The 22,481-nt window shown below is 42.4% G+C and overlaps 1 protein-coding gene across 1 annotated transcript in view; it reads right to left on the reverse strand.

The window, feature by feature from the left end:
- Positions 1–8,431: 8,431 nt before the first annotated feature.
- Positions 8,432–22,481, reverse strand: part of FBXL3 (F-box and leucine rich repeat protein 3) — a 34,355-nt gene continuing 20,305 nt past the window's right edge. Inside the window, exons 3-5 of the mRNA XM_048852631.2 lie at positions 21,267–21,389; positions 13,922–14,093; positions 8,432–10,783 (exon numbers count right to left, since the gene is read on the reverse strand). Coding sequence (XP_048708588.2) covers positions 10,140–10,783; positions 13,922–14,093; positions 21,267–21,389 — 939 coding nt within the window. The 3' untranslated portion in view covers positions 8,432–10,139. The remainder of the gene's footprint in view (positions 10,784–13,921; positions 14,094–21,266; positions 21,390–22,481) is intronic.

Here is a 22,481-nt window from a genome sequence, read left to right on the forward strand (position 1 = left end):
AGTACAGTTATCTTGATGATTCTGCTCTAAAGACTAGCAAATAAAAATTAGTGTTGCCAGTTATGTTCAATAGATTCTAGCATGGATAGGAGCAATTTCATTTTAGAGCTATTGTCTAAAGCAGAAGTGGGCAAACTATGTCCTTCGGGCCACATCCAGCCCGTGGGACCCTCCAGCCCGGCCCCTGAGCTCCTGGCCCGGGAGGCTAGTCCCGGTCCCTCCCTCCCAGGCTAGTCCCTGTTTCCCCTCCCCCGCAGCCATGCCCCAAGCCGTGGGCGCAGTGCTCTGGGCGGCCAGGCAGTGCAGTTGCAGAGCTGCAGCCTGACTTGGTGCCCTGGGCGGCATGGCTGTAGCACCGCCAGCCACCAGCGCCCCAGGCAGCGCGGTCAGGGGACAGGGGGGTTGGATAGATGGCAGGGGAGTTCAGGGGTGTGGTTGGGGGTGTGGATAGGGGTTGGGGCAGTCAGAGGGCAGGGAACAGGGGGGTTGGATGGGGCAGAGGTCGCAGGGGGGCAGTCAGGAATGAGGGGGGGATTGGATGAGGCGGCAGGGGGCAGTTGGCGGCGGGTCTGGGGAGCAGGGAGTGTTACTATGGGGAGGAACAGTGGACATCTCTCCTCACTTCCCCTGGAGCAGCAGCTCTGGCTGCTGCATTGCTTACCAGCCTATAGGAGCCTCAAGTAGGACAGCTTGACTGGCCCTGCCTGAGCTTAAGGGAGCTTCTAGCAAAGGATGGCTTCCTTCTGTATGGAGCTTCCCGGGAGAGATTAAGAACCAACAACCAGTTATAGATGACTCCCACGTTATCCACCCCTGCCTTTCGTCTCCTTTGATCTTTCAGTCTGACTTTAAATTTGTCTCCTTTGTTTAGGCCTTAGGGGTGATTAGCACTAATTTCAGCAATATAGGAACAGAGTATAACAATATAGTTGTCAGACTAGTGGTCCACCTCATCCAGTATTCTGTCACTTTAAAGGCTAGTCCCAAATGTTTCAGAGACACCCTGCAGCAGGCACCTATAGAATAAGCAGCTTCCTGGAAAATTCGTTCTCACCCCTGAGAGGCCTAAATCGTGAGGGTTTAATATCCTTGACAAAACAGTTGCATTTACTGTAACTAACTACTCTGCATATTCCTGTGAGCCACATAAATCCTGACCCTTTGATCCACTGAGGCTCTTGGGCTCACTGAAATCCTGTGTCCAACAAGCAGTGTTGCATCAATGCAAAACCCTATTGTGGATAAAGGCTAAGATTTAAAAAAAATTGGGAGCCTAAACATAGGCTTCTAAACAACAAATATGATTTTCAGCCAGACTAAGCAGAGTGTTCCTCCCCTGCATATCAATTAAACAAAAGCCAACAACATACTTGGCCAAGGAAAGCTTGAAATGTGGGGTAAACTCTGCCAATGAAGATCACGGGTTTGTTCTAGTAAGAAGTAGTAGCAGCAGCAGTTATTGAAATTAGGGCTAGATAAGACCTTACTAATGTTTAGTGAAGTGAATCTTTAGAGAATACTTTCTTCTTTTTGTAGACAAACGCCAAGAATTTACCAGTTTGAAACTCTACTCTTGCCTCCCTGCCTTTCATTAAGTATGGTTTGAGCAGGTTAGGCTGGCAACATGAAAATTGCAGTGCCTTACCTGAAAATTTCCCGTGGAGTAATGAGGGCCACAGATCCATGATGTTGAGGATCTCTGCTTTATGCAGCTTTGGAGGAACATCTTACCGTTCAGTCACTGGCAGGGCAAAATCTGCCAGCTGAGACGTTTCCACAGCCTAGACAATATCTAACCACTCTGTATCAGGCCATGTCTGCACTACAAACTTTGATTGATACAAGTTACATTGGTGTACAGCTGCCAAAGTTAGTATAGCGCTTGTTGGTGTGCATGCTTGGGTCAGCACAGCATGTACTTACCAGGAGTGCTTGTGTTGATGCAAAGTGTGATGCACCATGGGTAGGTAGCCCAGTGTGTCACATGCCACCGTTTGGCAAAATGCCTTGTGGGAAATTTTCACATCTGGTGGGGTTAGATCTCTGGGAGCTGGTGGTCAAGTTTTCAGCATGCAACTTTCACCATCCCATAATGTTATCCAAAACCCATAATTTTCATGCCATTTTAAAAAATTCCACAAACCTGAGGAGCACCTTTCTGGCAGCCATCCACAACAGCAGTCCCCACAGCTTTGCACTAGTCGCAGGTGTGTTGCAAATACAGGCTGCACAGCCCTCCTGTACTGGCAGACCTGCAGAAAGGACCATTACAGGGATATAACAATTTCTTCAAGGAAAGATTGCTAAGGGACATAGTGAAAAACAATTCAAGGTGGTTGTTGGCATACATGTAGTAGTTGTGGATGATGGAGCACTGCATCTGGACCCAAGAAATGAGCACTGACTTGTGGGATTGTATCATAATGCAGGTTTGGGACAATGAGCAGTGGCTGCAGATGTTCCTGCTGCTGTGGCCTGAGCAATCCCAAGTCCTGCAGCGAAGGGACATTCAAATCAGAGCTGCACGCTGGTAGATGAGAAGTGCAGGGCGATTGCACTCTGGAAGCTTTTAATGCTGGCTTGCTACCCATCAGTGGGCTATGATTTTGAATTGGAAAATCCAATGCACAGCTGTAGGGCCATCAATCATCTCCTGTTACACAGCAAGGTGGTTCCTGAACTGCAGTGGGTTGATAGATGGCGTGGACATCCCTATTTTGGCACCAACCCTTCTTGCAACAGAGTACATCAACAGAAAGGACTCCTTTTCTGTGGTTATGCAAACACTTATGGATCACTGGGGATGCTTCAGTGATATCAATATGGGCTGGTCATGGAAGGTGCATGATGCTCACATCTTTAAGAACACAGAACTGTTCAGACATTCTTTCCCAACTGGCAGATTACTATTGGTGATAATGAAAGGCCAATAACTCTGGGAGCCCCACCCTACCCTTTGTGCTCCTGGCTCATGGCCACCACGACAGCACCAAAGAAAGAGTCAACTACTGCCTCAGTGGGTGCAGTCTGACTGGGCTTTTGGTAGACTGAAGGGACCCTGGCAGTGTTTACGCACTAGATTGGATCTCAGTGAGAAAAATATCCCAATGGTTAGAGCTGCCTCTTGTTGCTTGCATAATAGCTGTGAGACAAAGGGTATGACTAAGCAGCAAAGAAAAACCGTGGCTGGCCTGTGCCAGCCGACTCGCATTGGGATTGCAGGGCTGTTTCATTGCTGTAGGGTCGTAGTCTGGGCCTCAGCTCAGCCACCGAACTCTATGCAGCTCTGAAACAGCTCCACAGCCTGAGCCCTGTGAGCCTGAGTTGGCTAGCGCAGGCCAGCCCCAGGTGTGTTGCTGCTGTGTAGCCCCAAAGGGACAGCAGCTGCCACTGGCATGGGCAGTAGTTACAGTGACTGTCCACTGAGTTTGAGCCGCCAGACACAAGGGTCATTACAAGAGCTCAACAAAGTAGTTGAGGAAGGTTTTGAAAGAACACTTCAGTGGGCAGCCACAGTAGTGTTCTGTGCGGAATTGTTCTCTGTGTCTGAAGCTTTTGCTACTGCTAGGAATTGTGTAGGGCTTGCTGTACATTTATAAATATGATTTTTTTTTAACCTATGGGCTCTGTGGTGCTCTACCATTACAAGTAGTGGGTGCTTTGACTAGTACTATGCATTATACAATGTGTTGTGAACGGATATTTTATTTTTAAAAACTACAACTGTATCGATTTGATAAAAACAAATTGTGAAAAATAGGTTTACTGCAATGGTTCCACTCAAACTTTTCACACAGGGGCATGTCCTACCATGGAGGAAGAAACAAGGAAGCCATCCCTATACATTTTTGAGAAAGAATTGCAAAGTAGCTCTGTGAAAGTTTCATCAAGAGCTCTCAAGAGAATACGAGGATGTCCCGCTGTGCATAAATAAAGTACTTCACATGGCCACCCTCACCAAATGTGACAGGGGAAGTGAAACGCAGATAACTCTACCCCTGTTTGTTGAACAAGTAAAACACTGAAAAGTCAATTTGTGTGTCATGGCAGCTTGGGGATGAGCTGGGCACCATCTTTAAATTTAAACATTGTAAGGGAAAATATATGCACACACTTCCCCTTCAGCAGGCTCATCGGTGTTTGGCTAGTCAGACGAGCTAGACTGCGGTGGGACTTGAACTGATCATGGCTCCTAATATGGCTGGACCACCCCTCCTCGCCCAGGTGTCTCTCCCGCTCACTGACCATGGCAAGGATCTCTGGCTTGGGCTCCTGCAAGATGTCCATAGTGTTTTATGGGGTGTTTTTAGGGTCTCTAGTGTGCAGCTCTTTGTAGACACAAAATCTGCAGCTCAGCACCAGAGTGCTTGGTGGACTTCCTGCCCTTGCCACAATTCCTTTGTTTTCATGGGGCACTGCTGCTGCTCCCGAGTATGCCTTTTCCTGCATCCCCGATGCAATCTTTTTGCAGATGTCCACATTTCTATGGCTGGCCTGGCAGACTTTTCTCCCTACAGGTCCAGAAAAGCTGAGAGCGCCTGTCTACTCCAGGCAGGAATGTGTCAAGCTGGTGTGGTTGGTGAGAGTTGCACACAAGGGAGAACTGATGGGTGTACTTGCCAAAGCGGGCAATCAGGAAAAGGCACTTCAAAAATACTGGGTTTTAAAAGAGGGGCAATGGGGTCATTTTGGGTCTCTGTGACCCATGGAGTTTACAACCGTGATGTGAGCAAGCAGTGTTACAGGGAATGGGCCAGTATGCATCAACTGCTGTTAGAGTCAATACAGGTTGTGCAGTATATACATTCACAGTGTGTTGACTTCCATAGGTCAAGCACAGCAGCATGCTGTTCAGAAAGGTGGTGTTACTGCATCGCCGTAACAGGAGGCTTATGGCAGCAGGAGACAAATTTATGTCTAGAAACATGTACCAAGGCTACACAAGGTGACTTATATTGACCTACTTTGTTGTGTAAACCAAGCCTTAGTAATGAAAGTGAACATTAAGACTAACAGACCAATCCTTCTAAAGAGCATGGAATATAATGAAACAAACTTTGAGTGCCAGTAACTCATCTCATATCTTTCCCCCACAGAATAGCCTATTCAGCATAGGGTAGATTTGTAGATCTCTATTTCAAGAACCTAAATTTTTAATAAGAAATATATAAAATTTTCATGAGGGCCAGAATTCCATGCCATTGGGATTTTCATACTAGTATGTTCCCCAAGGGGGACACTGCTATGTACAATGGTGAAATAGGGTAGTTAGCAGGACACTGTACTGGGGAGCACCCATCTACCAAGGGCAGCATCAGAAAATGATTGGCTGAGCAGGTGACTACTTTGTATGAGAGAGTTTTTTCTGCCCATGACATTACAATAACTGAGCGGGTGAGCTCTTACTCTGAAAGATGGAAGTGTGTTTTTTGACTTGTATATCTCTGAGATAATAACTACTACAAATGGAAGCTTGAAGGCTTCTCTGTTCAATACCAGATGATGAACGCTTTGATCTTTCCACACTATGCAGTAAATATATCCACCTAAACTAGCCTGGAAATGTTAAGGAGAGGTGTGTGGCCTAACCCAGTATTTCTCACCCTTTTTGATACCAGGGACCAGCTTCCTACCTTCCTAAACTGCATCAGGGAAATCTCAGGGACCAGCTCTGTTCCTCAGGCCAGTCGTTGAGAACACTGGCCAACCCCCACTCCCTCAAAAGGCACACTTCAGTGCTAGCTCTGCTCAGGATGCACAGCTGTGAACCCTCTCTAAGCACCAAAGGCCTTTCTTATCACAAAAAAGCCCAAGGAAGTGTTGCTCCCTTATAGCCTTTAGGTCAGCAGTGAGAGCACCTACCTCATGTGGGTTCAAATCCCCCTCTGGAAGACATGGAGCAGGAATTTGAACCTGCATCTCCCACGTCTCAGGGAAGTGCCCCAAGCCCTGGACTATGGGGAATTCTAGCATGTGTCTCCCACATCAGAACCCTAACCCTTTAGCTCTTTCTGGCCTAATGACTATTTAATTTATATAGAAGTAGAATGGTTTCATAGCTTAGTAGTTAGGGGGATGGTGGAGATGGGGGTTCAAAGCCCTGCTCCACATCAGCCAGCAGGATCTGAGGCTAGGCCTCTCACAAAACAGGTACTCATCTAGCAAGACAGTTTGTCTACCTCTTTCTTCACAGCCTTCTCCCCCATGCTGCACTCCATGAATATGAGTTGACCTGCATTCCTGGAGCATAGAAGTAGACTACACCTCCCCTGTCAGGAACTCACATGTGTGGTCTATCTCCAAAGCTATGTAGAGCAGGAACCCAATGAACCTCATTACAAATAAGGAACTATCCTGTGACTTACTCAGAACTCTCAGAGATTGCCAAAGACTGACATCTGATTTGCCTCTGAATGGAAGGGGACAAAAAAAATAAGACAAAGTACAGTATCAGCCTGCTCACAAATTGAAGATTTTAGACCACAAAATCTCCTCAGGCTAGCTGGTACCATCATGTAGAAGCCTAGCTGCTTCCATTACATGATAGAGACAGTGTTGCTCTCTACTATTCCTCCCCCGTAAAGCAGTTCTGAGTTGAGCTTACCCCTACAGAGTCAAGCAGAAGTGAAAAGTAATTGTTTTTCTACTAAAACCCACAAGGAAAGAAAATGGAGCTCGTCAAACGAAATTCCATCAAAGGATCCTAGAATATAACAAGGGTACAGGAAAAGGAGATACAAAAGCCTTTGACTTCCTGTCCCCAGTAATCAAGAGGCAAGCATCATCAGCTTCTGCAGTAGACAAACAGCATATTAAAATTTTTGCTATACTATGAGAATGAAAGTTAGTCTGTTCTATTTACTAGTTTACCTAAATTACTGCTTGAACTACTTCAGTTTTCCAAAAACTTTTGTTAGCAAAGCACTCTAATTTTACAAGACAGTAGCATTAGTAACACTCTTGGTCATCTAGAGCATTGAGAGACTGATTGGTTTACTGAGATACAGTCCAAAAATGACCAAAACTTTGCTTCATTAACTAGACCTATCGAAAATACAAAAAGAGGGCAAATTTAATGCTGTTAATTCCAGTGAAGTAAATGGAGTTGATGGATTTAGCTAATATGTCCAAAACATTCAATATGCCGTTTTCTCAGCAGGAGTTACAGATCATATTGATATGACAACGTAAGAGACATTTTAGTGTTACTACAAATCAACCCAGATTACTTAATATGCTAGCATTTGAGTATATGCTGAAAGTTCAGTTTGAAGTTATATTCAACTTGTTTGTAAATTTAACAAATGTTTGAAGCATTTAAGTCAACTCCTACAAAATGTAAAAGTATTCACATACTCTTTGAAAGTAGCAGAAAATGAGCCTTAATATTGCTTAAACCAGATTATAAACATCTTCTATATAAAAATCAACAGTGACATACCCAGTGGACTTCATGGGAGACAAGCCCTATTCCCTTTGAGGGAGGGTGTTTTTTGTTTTTAAATGAGTGGATGTTTCAGGGTTGTTTTGGCTGGGTGTGTTTTTGGGGTAGAAGTGTAGGTAAATATACGAGTTTCATTCTTAAGGGGGGGGGGGGGAGACCATTTTGAAAATGAAAGTTTTAGTGAAGACAACCAGACTGATGTGCCTGATCCTCTCTAAACATCTGAGCCACATCTGGCTCCCTGAAACTGAGAATGCTTTGTCACCACTTTGACTGGGGGCTGAACATTTTCAATCTAAGGTGGAAGGCCTTGTCTACTTCAAAATGTTTCCCTTTTCTGACCAACATTGCTTTAAAGGTTGATACTATTACAATACTATTCATCATTTTTATATCAATACTGTTTGATTTTGATTGAGATAGGACACCACCTGGAGTAGTTTCTGTATGTATTGTTTTACCCACTTTCATTTAAACAAAAACCACCTTTATTTCACACTTCTCTTCATAATTGCATAGGATGAAAAATTAACTCAGCTTGGGGGCAATTAACTTTTAATTATACTTATGGCGCCTCCCTCTACTTGCATCTTTTCTCCTCAGGATCCAATAGTCAACAGCATCTATGAAGCAGAATGATGGCACTCAAATGGATGAAATTCCTAGTGATGAGCAACAATTTGAGGTGACAGGGGTGTAAATTAACTGCTTTACTTTCCGCACACAGGTATTCTCAGCCAATGCAATAAGTAGTGGCCAATACTGCTTACCATAGTCATACAATATCAGCGGGATTTGGCCCTACTCCTGCATTGCTCACCTCTCCAAACAAGGCTTTAGTCACATTACTAGAAGAGATTCTGCCACATGCATGCTTGAAGTAATCACTGGTAATTATTCCCTAGAAAAATCTTGTAATGGCATTATAGTATCACCACTCAGCCTGTGACCATTTGAAGTACCAGTGTCAAAGACCATTTACAAAAATAAAGGCAAAGAAATATCATGTATTAAAACACCAAACTTAACATTTTTCTTTTACAAAGACTAAGTATATTGACACCTTTGTACAGATAAAAGCAATTTTAGTGCTATATTTTAACAAATTCTAATACAAAAAAAATTGCCTACTCAATAGTATGATTCTTAATGACAAACCTCTACAAAAACATATAGCTTTACTGTTAAGATGTCAGTCCACTGAGTAATGCTTGCTCAAAAACATCATAAAGTTAAATATGCCCATATTATAAATTTTACAGTTTATCCTCAAACTATACATTTGGAGCACAATGAACATTAGAAGTAAACAAAATCTACTTAAATTTATTACAAGAACTGTAGAACCCAAAAATGGAAAGCATGCCACCAGCGAAGTTCACTGTAGGCTAACATTTTCTTTGATCAAAACAATTTATAAACCATATTTTTGTGAAATTGTACATCTAATTTCTGCATATTGCTCTATTTCACACAGGTTTGATTCTCTGAGTTTTAAATATGAAATGATCTGAAACTAGCTGAAATAAAGGAATACAAAAAATGGATAGCTATCAAACATCACTTTATATAAATTGCTATTCAGAAATGTTTATATATGGTTAAGGCAGTTTAGTTACAAAGCCATTTTTCTCTTAAATTTGTAAGCAGTTAATGGGTCTTCCAAGATGGTTTTTTTGGTCAAATGGCTCATTAGACTCCTTTTAAAATTCAGTGTTCACTCTGCTCTGTTATCTTTACTTAAACAGCCATTATTACATTCAACATTTCTCTGCATATTTTTAACTTCCACTTACCTAGAAATACATGCAGTATTCCAGATAAAACCAGTCTTGCAGCATTTGATTAACTTTTGAGAAAAGCCTGTCAATTTCAACCAGTCAAAAATATAGTGTATCTACAATTTCTTCCAGAATGCTTCAGCTTTCTGAGCTATAATTAATATTTTAAAACAAGTTTAGAAATGACCCTGAAGACCCTAAAATGTCAAGTTTACATTAAAAAATGCATAGAGGAAAAAAAGCTTTTGGTAACCCTCATTATTAAATCTATAAAATATATCCTGTGCAAATTACTAATCAGAAATTAAATGAGTAGCAAATTTAATATTTTTAAAGTGTCTAAACAATATTTCTGTTGCCTTACCTCTTAATTTACTACTATGTAATGTATGAGTTTCATAGCCTACTAAATGCTCCATGTAATCTTAAAATTCTGTATTTCAGGCAGTTCATATAATTTAAACACTAGGTAACTGCTATAGTCTGCGGTAAAAACATTCAATCTCATCTCCCTTTGTAAGTCAATACAAATCAGTCATGTTCACTATTAATATTTATATCAAAGTAACAGGGATAAAATATTGTAATTCATAGCTAATATTTTGCAACCACAACTTTTAAATATGTCTATCTTTTCAAATTTTATTATTTACATAAATTTAGAGTCACTGTCAATGGCAAAGTGAGAAAACCTAAAACAGACTAATTTTATTAGGATGAAAGGTTTCTGGAATATCCAGATTTAAGCATAGAAAATGTGGATTTCAGAAATTAGTGCTAAATAGGACATCCATTTACTAATCAAAGTAGTGACATTACAATAAAAATAATATTAAATAAGCTTGTGATAAGTTGCAATATGGTATTCTCAAATTTAAGGTGCTATTTCACATGCCGTGAAGTCTTTAAGGACTTTACCATGTGGGCATCATGTCTGGGAACCAGACTCTACCAAGATGCTTTGACACTTCCCAATGAATCTGCTCCAAGCTGTACTTCTGATCAGGAATCAAGACTTCCTCCATTATAGACAGCTGAGAGAGGCGGCCACCACACATCTTCACGAACTCCACAAAGGCACTGCACGAGACTTCGCATTCCCCTAGGCCAATAGCTGACAGATTCTTACAGCGTTCTGCAATACGAATAAGCTCTTCATCTAGTGGCCGTAATCCATTGGCACACACAACCAGTTCAACTAATCGAGGACATGTCATTCCAACACGACCAAGTACATCTTTGCTTACTGACCTCCCAAAGTAAAGGTGGGTGACAGGGGTTTCGTAACGAAAGAATGGGTCAAACTCCTCTTCATATAAGAAAAAGTACATGACTAAGTTTACTTTGGGAGAATGCTTGATGAAAGCATCCCAGCTGCTCTTCTGAATTGTGTGGAAGTGAGTCTGTCCAGGATTCTCACTGACTACATCAATGCGCAAATGTTCTAATCGGACGTGTTTCTCAGAAGACAAAGCAAGCAGAAGCTCATCACTCAAGAGATGGTAGTTCAATGCCAACTCACGTAAACCATGACAGTGGTCAGCCACACAAAGGATACCTTGAAAAGAACATTGAAGTGTTAACATTTGTTTTCATGGAAAATGTCTTATAAATCAAAGCGAGTATTCTTGAATTTAACCTCAAACAAAAATTAGCTTTTGCATGTCAAACAGAAGCAGGAGTTCTGAAGTGCAAAATCCAGAGTAACCTAGAATATCTATATTAGCATGTCATGTTTGGTTCCTGCTATTTTCTTTTCCTCTGGGAAAATGTATCTGTCATTTTTAAGCAGATGTGCTGTTACTTGTGAAAGCAAGCTCAAATCATGCATTGTTTTTGGAACAGAAAGTAGTGAAATTTAAGGTAGTTCTTAGTTCCTGCAGGAGAAAGTTCTACGGTCTTGAAGCAGCTTGAGAATGCTCTGTCTACTACACAAACTAGCTTCACCCTTGCAGCAGACCCTTCTGTGTTAGAGAAGTAGAACTGTCAGTGACAGAAGATGTGTTGTACAGCCCAGGTCCTTCACCCCTTTGATGTTGGGTGTCTATTTTCTTGTTTTCAATTCAAGTACAGTAACTCCTCGTTTAACATTGTAGTTATGTTCCTGAAAAATGCTACTTTAAGTGAACCAATGTTAAGTGAATCCAATTTCCCCATAAGAATCAATGTAAATAGGTTCCAGGGAAATGTTTTTCACCAGACAAAAGACTATACAATAAGTTTTAAAACAATCAATTTAATACTGTACTCAGCAACAGCGATTGTGAAGCTTGGTTGAGTTGGTGAAGTCAGAGGGTGGGATATTTCCCAGGGAATGCCTTACTGCTAAATGATGAACTAGCACTCGGCTGAGCCCTCAAGGGTTATCCCATTGTTGTTAATGTAGCCTCACACTCTACAAAGCAGCATGAATGGAGGGAGGGGAGACAGCATGGCAGAGAGAGACAGAGACATACACCCTGTGAGAGAGATGTGCATTGCCCCTTTGAGTAAGCTGACTCCACTCAAAAGGTACATTGCCTTTTAAAGTAGATTAGCAAGTTGAGACAGCAACTGCTGCCAGCAAGCTTCCTCAGTCCTTAGCCCTGTAGTGTCATCCCCCCTGTGGAGATAAGGTTCAGGAGATGGGGTACAGGAGCAGGACACCCTGACATTAGCATCCCTGTTTCCATCGCCTCTGCACAGCAAGCAGGAGGCTCCAGGGAGCAGCTCCAAGGCAGAGGGCAGGAGCAGCACACAGCAGTGGGGGGAGGGACAGGTGAGCTGCCCGGCAATTGACAGCCTGCTGGGCAGCTGCCACACAGGGAACTTAGGGGCATAGGCACCAAATTCCACTGTTCCCAGTGGGTGCTCAACCCCATCCCCGGCTCTGCCCTTGCCCCACCCCCATTCCACCCCTTCCCCCAAGTCCCCGCCCCTTCTCCACCTCCTCCCCTGAGCACACCACGTCCCCGATCCTCCCCGGTCCCTCCTGGGAAGTCCTAATCACCGCCAAACAGCTGTTTGGTGGTGGGAAGTGCTGGGAGGTGAAGTGGGGGTGAGAGGAGCTTGGCTGCCGGTGGGTGTAGAGCACCCACTAATTTTTCCCCATGGATGCTCCAGCCCTGGAGCACCCACAGAGTCGGTGCCCATGGATAGGGAGGCTGCCGGTCCACCCTAGTTCCAAGCCCCAACCAGCTAGCTCCAACGGGCTGCTCTTTCTGCAAGCAGCGGACAAAGCAGGCGGCTGCCAAACAACATTATAAGGGAGCATTACGCAACTTTAAACGAGCATGTTCTCCAGTTGATCAGCAATGTAACAACAAAACAACGTTAACCAGGACAACTTTAAGTGAAGAGTTACTGTAAAGGATAAAATTGCTCTTTCAGAACAAGGAAATCAGACACTCCATTAAGGTGCCACAAGTACTCCTTTTCCATTATCCATGGCACTCCATAATTCAAGTCATAGTCATAATGAACTGCTCTGGAGAAACTCACATTCTGAAATACCTGAGAATGTATTCTACTTCCAGTGAAGCACAAGAGAGTTGTCAACCTATTTTAAGTCATCAAATTGGATTGAGACTTCTAAAAGATTCCTCCATGTCCCCCCCATATCAATCACCCTCCAGAGTGGAGCTGATTTAAATCAACAAGTAGAAAACCTTGATTTAAATCACTGGTTTTAATTTTGTGTATTTATACTTGTTATTTTCCTAAATAAAAGTTTATTCTCATTAGTTGGTAGCCATTAAAACATGCTGATTTGCAACTATATAAAACTTAATCAAAAAAGTACCAAATTTATTGTAATCAGGAGGATCACTATAGCTATGCACATTTATTTCAGCAATTATATAGCATATATAGATTCTTAATTTTTTACTTATGTTAGAAAATGGTGAATGATCCACTTACTAGAGGATTAACTTTTTATTTGTACCATGCTCTATTTGGATGGAAATTGGAATTTTATTTAAAAAATGCACTAAAGCAGCATTTTAAATTTGTATTGGTTAAATGAAACTACTTTTTATGTGATTGATACACAAAGAAAAAAGTTAAATGCAAAATATTTTTGATAAACATTTATTAAACAAAGGATGCATCATCTGTAGTGAATGAACTGAACTGATTGTTTCTGGTTACCATGTCCTTTAAGATTTTAGAATTAGTCAATCTCACACCTTATTTTTATTCTTAGACTGGAAAAGGAAAAGAAAAAGAAGTTTTCTTGTTTTTTCAGCTCCTAATAGGGTTAACTTTGAATGAACTAGTCACTGAACTGAACAAACTGGAGTAAACAAATATTTGTTCTGCACTTGTGGAAGAGGATACTGCTGTCAAAAGATGGTTTAGCACTTCAACACACTCTTTAAAACTTTAGCAGCAAACAGATACTGCTTATTTTTTAAAAAAAATTTAAAATCAATTTTCATTCGTCCTGCCCCCCCCCAGCTCAAAATTATTTGTCCATGATGGTGAAACACTATGTTTCATAGGCATACAGTTTTGATATTCTTATGAAACAAAGACAGTGGAACAAGTATTAAAATGTCAGAGGCTGTAAATACTAGCTAAAAAACCCACCAATTTTTCAGAAGATTTCTGGATAGTTCACACTGTGCAAGAAAATAAAAGAAAAAGAAAAGAAAAAAAATTTTTTAAACACACACACACACACACACACACACACACACACAGAGTAGCTCACCTGCAGGAGAAACATAAGGACAACTGCTCATTTTTAACAGCTTAAGCGTATCACTGTTGTTAGCCACTAGTACTTTGAGGGATGGATCATCTACTGGCGTATCATCTATTTTAAGTGAAGAGAGGGATTTGGAGTTTACAAACACCACTATCAGTGCAGAAATAAAATGTGACTGCAGAAGGGAAAAAAACAGTAACAGTGAAACAGGGATGTGAAACATTCCAAATATATTTTCAAAACTAATGTTTCCTTACATCTTCACATATAGATAGCCTAAAGGAAGGTGTAGAGTAACATCTATCGCAATATTTAACATTACTGCATCCATTTTATTTCAACTAGACAGTAAAACATTTGATCAAGTGTGCTTTTTTTTTAAATCAAGTATTTAGTTTTTTTGTTATAAATCCTTGTCTATGAATGGTCATTGATAATATTCAACATTAAGAGGAACTGGGCCAAAAAAATGAAGTGCTGTAAAATTCAAAATATCCTATACAAGTGCACAAACCTAAAAGTAAGCTCTGAAGATTACTTGCAAAGTGCACTTCCAAGGCAACATCCTCCAGACTCAGACATGAAGGAAAACTCCAATATATAAAATCTGTTCTAAACACTTTATCTACATACAAAGACTAAGTTTAGCAAAAATGCAAGTCTGAAATTTCATCAGAATTATTAAAAGAAGAAGATACCAGAGTTTAAGACCAGAAGGGAACACTAGGTCATATAGTCTGACCTCCTGTGCACCACAGGTCACCCGTATAATTGTGAAGGCAGTCTTCCAAATGTGTAAAAAAAGAGTAAACCTGTTTTGTAACTGTTCTTTGAAATGTGTTTCACAAATCCATTCCACTTCAGGTGTGTGTGCACCCAGTGTACCGGAGCCAGATATGTTCTTCCCATAGCAGTACCCACTGAGGCGGCACATGCACCCTTGACACACTTATGCTGCCAGCCAATGGTCTAAAGGGGTGGATTTGGTCCTTGTCAGTTCCTTCTTATTGGATAAGAGATTGATAAGATAAGAGGGGGAAAGGAGGGTGGGTCATGGAATGGACGTGTGCAACACATCTTGAAGTACGTTAGTAACTGTTTTTGATTCTTAAAGGGATTTTCCACTGAGTCAAACAATTCAGCCCAGAAAAGGGTTTCAGAGTCTACCTGAACAATGACTGTGAAACTACACGTCTGAATTTGGCATCATCCCTTTAATGATGACAGCATAATGTTTTGTGAGAGCATGTATACATCACCAGGTTGCAGCTTTACAGATTTACCCTATTGATATGACTCAAATGCAGCTGAAGCCTCTTGAGCTCTTGTAGAGTGTGCTAAAACTGCTCAGCATAGGGACTTTGGCAATGTCATAGCATATGCAAATAGAAGATGAAATCCTAAAGGAAGGCCCTTCATCCTGTCAGCAAAGGAAACAGCTAAGGAGATCTCCTAAAGAGGTAGGTTTTGTCTAAACAGAAAGCTAACACTTTAACATCCAAAGTATGCAGTGTCTCTTCCTCCTTATGGGAATGTAGCTTTGGAAAAAAGGAAAGCAAATAGATAACTGACTTGCCCCTTAATTAAGCTAAGTTTAGTCAGGAATTTACAGTGAGGGTGTAAACAGTCCTTGTCCTTAGAAAAAATGCTGCATTTGAGGGTGGTGGCAGCAACCAACACGTTCAACTCCTTTATCCTCCCAGCTGAGGAAACAGCTACCAACAACAATGGCTCCCATTAGAGTTGCCAGCACCAAATTAAATCCCAGAGAAGTGAGAGCTCTGTGACATGAGAATTAGCCTTTCCAAACCTTTAAAAAAAAAAAAAAAAAAAAAAAAAAGATAATCATAGAGTTAGAAAAAAAACCAAAACAAAACAGATCATCCTCCTCCAGAGGACAGAAAGCATGGCTGCCAGGTGAACTTTCAACGAACAGAGAGGCCATCTCCTTTTAGGTAAACAGACCAGAATACCCTGGATGGAAGAATGCAAAAGTTAAATAAATGCTGAGACCACACTGAAAAATGCTTCCACTTCATCAGTTAAGTATCTAGTGAACTGTTTTCTGGTATTTAAAGGATGTTTTGAACCCAGACAAAACTCTGCTTCCTGAGATATTAACCACTGAGCATCCATGCTCTCAGGTATGGAATGGATGGATTGGGATGCAACATCCAACTTTGACTTTGAGATATTAATTCAGATTCCTGAGGTATTATCATTTTCTTGACAGAAGCGTTCAATACGTCTGAGAACTAATGTTGACAAAGGCAGCCTGGCACTATGAAGCTCATGTGGACATGATCCTGTCTGAGCTTCTATAGCACCTTTGGAATCAGGGGGTAGGCATACAGTAGCTTGCTCCTCCAAGACAAAAGGAAAGCATCTGTCATGGAGCTAACACTTGTTTCAGAGTGGGACACAAACAGGTGGCACTTTCTGGTCAGTCAAGTGGTGAAGAGATCTAACTCTGGTAACCTCATCCCAACAGTATGAAAGATGAATTTGACGATATCCGGTCTGAGACCATTTGGGATTTTTGCTGAAAGAAAGATCAGCTGAGAACTGTCTGGCAGATCTGCACACCTGGGAGGTAGGAGGCTTTGAATGTTAATGCATTGCCAATACAAAAAGTCCCACAGATCCACAGCTTCTTGGCAAAGGCAATCTGACCTGGCACCACGCTGTCTGTTCAAACAGAATATTGCAACTGTATTGTCTGTGAGGACTTAAACTGCACTTCTTTTGATGTGCTAGAGGAAAGCCTAACACCAAGTGAATTACCCACAATTCCCAGACACTTATGTGTAGAGAAAGATTTTGGTCTGCTCACAGGTCCTGAGTCTGTGGAGGTCCTCCATATGTGCTTCCCAACCAAGATGAAGTAACCGTAAATAAAGTCACTGAGGGTAGAGATGGGGAGAAGGGGACTCCTGTATATACATTGGCAGGATCCATCCTCCAGTCTGGGGAGAATATAAAATCCTTGCAGGTACATGAGTCAGGATGTGCAGTGGATGATGAGAGAGTATAAACAAACTTCAGACACCACTGCAGCTTCCTGAGGTAAAGTCTGGCATGCTAAGTCATGGACATGCACGATGCTAGGTGTCCTAAAAGTCTTCATCAATTTCTTACCTTTGTGCAAGGATAGGCCTTGAGGTCCATGCAGAGATTCAGAATTTTTTGGAATCTGAGCTGAGACAGGTGCCCTTGACACTGTACAGTGAGCACAACTCCTAGGAATTCTATTTTCTGAACAGGATCAAGAACTGACTTGTCCTTGTTGATTAACAGGCCCAAGGAATGAAAGAGACTGAACCCTGACCAAACTGATCTCCATTCATTTTTGGAGTGACCCTGGATCCGCCAATCATCCAGATACAGGAACACTTCTGCTTTTCTGAGAAAAATGTACTACCACCATGCACTTTATGAAGACTTCTTGGGGTTCAGACAGGTCAAATGGAGGACTGCAAATTGATAAGGGTCCATGGCCACAAGTCTTAAACTACCTGTGGTTCTGATGGATAGCCATGTGGAAGTAAACAGCCTTCCAGTTGAGGGCAGTGTATGAATTGCCAGGGAAGGAATGATGGAGGACAGAATGACCATACAAATATTTTCTGTTCTTTAAAGTATTTGTTTAGGTTTTGCAGGTCCAGAATAGGTCTGAGTCTGCCTTTTGACTTCGAACCAGAAGATAATTGGAATAAAAACCCTTCCCCCTTTAAGGAGGAGGAACCTCTTCTGTGACTCCCAGTTGTTTAAGAGATTGTACCTCTTGTATAAGAGTAGCCTCATAAAAATGGACCCTGAAGAGAGATGGGGAAGGTAAGTAGGAAGGAGGGAAAGAAAAACTGCAGGGTGTATCCTAGTTCCACGGTGCTTAGAATCCAGTGATCAGTTGTAATATGGGTCTGAGCATCTAAGAAGTGGGATTCCCAACAGGTTAAGATAGATGCACAGCCGTGGCCATTTTCCCTGAAAACAACATAGGGCCTGAATTCTGTGCTGCATCTCTGGAGGAAACACAAATGCCATAACTCTAGCTGCAGAGTTGGCCCCAATTAGAGGTGGAATTTCCTCATTTATTAGAAGAGCCTCTTCAGATGGCCCTGCCGTATTCAAGATGTCCACTGATCTAGGCAAACTCCCCTGAATCATTTTGATTTGAATATCAAGAGAGCTAGCTACTCTAACAAGTCTTAAGATTTATAATCATCTTGGACAAGAGGATGCCTCCAACACTGTCACCTCATATGGAGGCAGGGAGGACACGTTCATGGAAGACTGAATCTGGACCTCTTGGATATGAATGCGAAGCTGATGGGACAAAATCCTGGTGAGGGACCTCTGAATCTCAACTGGTATTGAGACTGGTACCAGGACCATGGTTCATCTTGTCTGGTGACCTCCAGTGTTGCCACTGAGATAAGCTGTCAGCTGAGGAAACTGGCATAGAACACGATGTGGGTGGCATCACTCATGGGTTATAGAAAGGCAACTTATGTGGCATAGGATCCCAATTAAGAGACTGTTCCATGGTTCCTTCTCTTTAGATCTGCTTCCATACCCATACGGGTACTGAAACCTCGATTTTCCTGATGAGGGCAAAGGAATGTAAGGCCTCTTGTTGCAGAATTAGGTACTCCCAGGAAAACATGGAGTAGTCTGATGGCCAAGGCTGTGCGATACTGCTTGGTGCTGGTAATTAGGATCTCTGATTTGATGTAGTCAGTACACTGTTTAATTTGTGATGGCACTGCATGGCCAGGGGATGTCTGTTAAAGCCTTGACTGCTATCAGTCCTGAGGGCTAACGCTCAATAGCCAGAGTGGAATGGGATGCCCCAATTGACACAGGCTGGACCAAAGCTTGTGAGGTGACTAGTACTGATAAATTTACAACCTGGACAATCAGAGTCCAGTATTGCGAGGCAGAGAGTCTCTGGAGTTGTGGTATTGAGAGGCATCCTTGGTTTGACACCCCTGTACTGAAGAAGCATGAACATTCATAGGAGCCAATCTTGATGGCACCAAGGTAGTTGCTGGAGTCAGTGACTATGGCTGACAGAAGGCAGTGGTATGTGGTGTTGGGGAGTGCCAAGCCAAGGCTGGAACTGTACCCCCCAGTACCCTCCCTCCTGCTCAAGGATGCCACCTGAGACCCTAGAGCTCCTAAGAGGAGGAGACCTTCCAGCTTTTAAAGATCAGCGGTCATCTAATTTCTTATGGGCACCAAAGAATGGGAACAGTGTCTCCCTCTCAGAAATTTTTCTAGGAGAAGAGAGGGCATAGTCTTCAGGAGCACTCGTAGATGGGGTAGTGAGTGTATCAATGGCGGGGCTCAGAGGAAGGATGCAAGACAGCCTCCATTAGGATGTGGTAAAGGCTTACCTCTGTCCTTTTTAGTATGGGGCTTGAAATCTCTACAAAGTTGGCACCGATCACGAACATGGCCCTCACCCAGACACTTCAGGCACAGAGAATGAGTATCACTAACCAACTTTGGACTTCCTGCTTTCAGCACAGGGCTTAAAACCTGGGGACTGAAGCATACCCCAGTACCAAGTGTTTGCACCTTATCTTGTAAGAAGAGATCTGACACTAAGTCCAAAGACAGGAAACAAAAACTATACAATAAGCTATGAGTACTACTATACTAACAAATATAAATTAGCTATTCTCAAAAAGAAACTGGTGCACACAAGCACAGGCAGTCCAATTAATGATCACGGGCAGTTAAAAGGAACGGAGGGAGTTTGGGGTGGCTACACGCCATTATACTGCAGCTGGTAGCACAATGGTGTTGAGGGCACATGTGCTGCTCTGACAGGTACAGCTATGTGAAAAACATCTCCAGCTCCAGTGCACCATATGCACACAGACTTGAAGTGTAATGGACAAGTGCAATCACTTGAAGAACCAAGTATAATTCAAAGAGTGCTGTATTCCTAAATCTGCAGACAGCTCCAGTACCTTTGTTTCTCAAGCAGGAGAATGAAAACTGACTTGTCTTCTCAGTTTTCACTGCTGCTATTGAGAACCCTGTGAGCAGCTGTGAAGAAAAACAAGATTCAGATCACTTTTAGTATGCTGCTGCAACACCACAACCAGGCAGTAATGCTGTTCACTGAAGAGGAAGATCTACCAGAAACTGAGGAAGGATAGGGAGGTGGACTCTGGCCCAGTGCAGCTTACCTTGAGTGGCTCTGGGGTGGCAGCGGCATGCAGTGCGGCTAAGGCAGACTCCCTTAGTGGCCAGCATGTCCGGCAGTGGCTCCTGGGGGCGGGGTGGGGCAGCCGGCTCCACCACACGTTGCCCTCGCCTGTAGGTACCAGTCCCGAAGCTCCCATTGGTTGCGGTTCCCCGTTCCTGGTCAATGGGAGCTGCGGGGGGCAGTGCCTGGTGGCGAGGGCAGCGCACAGAGTCCTCTGCCCTCCCCACCCCCAGGGACTGCAGGGATGTGGTGCTAGTTGCTTCCAGGAGTGGCGTGGGGCCAGAGCAGGCAGGGAGCTTGCCTTAGCCCTGCTGCACCATGAGGCTGGCAATCCCACGGGCTGGATCCGGCCTGCAGGCCATACTTTGCCCTCCCCTGGTCTATAAGCATCCTTATGGATGGGGAGATTTCCGGTAGTGGAAGCTCTTTAATCTAGCAGAGGCACAACAAAATCCAATAGCTGGAAAGTGAAGCTAGACCAAATCCCACTAGAAATAAGAGGCAAAATTTTAACAGTGATGGCTATTAATCATTGGAACAGCTTACTTAGGGATGCAATGGACTCTCCATTGCTTCAAGTTAGGACATGAAAATCAGATACATTTCTAAAAATTATGTTCTAGCTCAACCAGAAAAGTTATTGGCTTGATGCAGGAATTACTGGGTGAAATTTTATGTCCTGTATCATGCAGATGGTCAGACTAGATGATCAGAATGCTCTTTGCTGGTCTTAGATTTATTTTATATACAGACTGTGATGCTCTCTCTCTCTCTCGTGTGCACACACACACGTATGCAATATCCTAAGCATAGTCCCTCCAGATTCTTGACTAGGACTATGTTACTAGAGAATATTTCACAGATTTTTACACTGAAGCCAACGTATGTTGGGGAAATATTTGGGAAGTTAAGCAAGTACTGTAAACACTCACATGATGCAGATACAATCAGTAAAGTTCTAGTCAAATTTAAGTACTAGTCTCAGTGCTTGCATTTTAAGAGCTCCCAGGAGCAGATGAAGCCACAGAGAACCTACTGCTTTAAAATCTATATACTTTAAGTTATATCAGTATCATACTTACCACTACAGTCTTTCAATAAATAAATTAAACATGCACAAGCTACCTTAGGTAAATCCATGAAGCTTGGTCGAGCGGTTGAAATTAGTCCAAGTGTTTTTAAAGAGCAATTCACAAGTTGTGATAAAATATCACAAGCTGCTTCTGCTGATTCCTTGCTGCTGTCCACCTTAAATGGAAACAAATCATTTATTAGTCCAGGAAAACAACACATCAAGCCAACGAACTTTGCAATAAAGAGTTCAAAAAGAACAGCTTTCCTTTAACTGCAGTTCTACTTTGAAAAGTGTAAAAATCTCAGCGTAGGGTCCCATGTGTGTCTTACTAATTCTACACTGAACGTTCTCAATTTCTTAAAAAAGGTGCTTATCAACAGTTCAGTCAAAGAATCAAAGGACTGGAAGGGACCTCGAGAGGTCATCTAGTCCAGTCCCCTGCACTTATTGCAGGACTAAGTATTATCTAGACCATCCCTGACAGGTGTTTGTCTAACCTGCTCTTAAAAATCTCCAATGATGGAGATTCCACAACCTCCCTAGGCAATTTATTCCAGTGCTTAACCACCCTGATAGTTAGTAAGTTTTCCCTAATGCCCAACCTAAACCTCCCTTGCTGCAAGTTAAACCCATTGCTTCTTGTCCTATCCTCAGAGGTTAAGAGGAACAATTTTTTGCCCTCCTCCTTGTAACAACCTTTTGTTACTTGTACTTGAAAACTTATGTCCCCTCTCAGTCTTCTCTTTTCCAATCTTCCCTCAGAGATCATGTTTTCTAGACTTTTAATCATTTTTGCTGCTCTTCTCTGGACTTTTTCCAATTTGTCCACATCTTTCCTGAAATGTGGCACCCAGAACTGGACACAATACTCCAGTTGAGGTCTAATCAGCGCTGAGTAGAGTGGAAGAACTACTTCTCGTGTCTTTCTTACAACACTCCTGCTAATACAAAAAAAAGCGAACATCATTCTGGGATGTAACAGTGTTACACTGTTGACTCATTTAGTTTGTGGTCCACTATGACCCCCAGATCCCTTTCCCAGGTAGTCACTTCCCATTTTGTGTGCGCGCGCAACTGACGGTTCCTTCCTAAGTGGACTTTGCATTTATCCTTATTGAATTTCATCCTATTTACTTCAGATCATTCCTCCAGTTTGTCCAGATCATTTTGAATTATAATCCTATGCTCCAAAGCACTTGATACAAAGCTGGAAGGGGTTGCATCTGCAAATTTTATAAAAGTGTATTCTCTATGCCATTATCTAA

Source organism: Caretta caretta, chromosome 1, assembly GCF_965140235.1.
Source record: "Caretta caretta isolate rCarCar2 chromosome 1, rCarCar1.hap1, whole genome shotgun sequence".
NCBI lineage: Eukaryota > Metazoa > Chordata > Testudines > Cheloniidae > Caretta > Caretta caretta.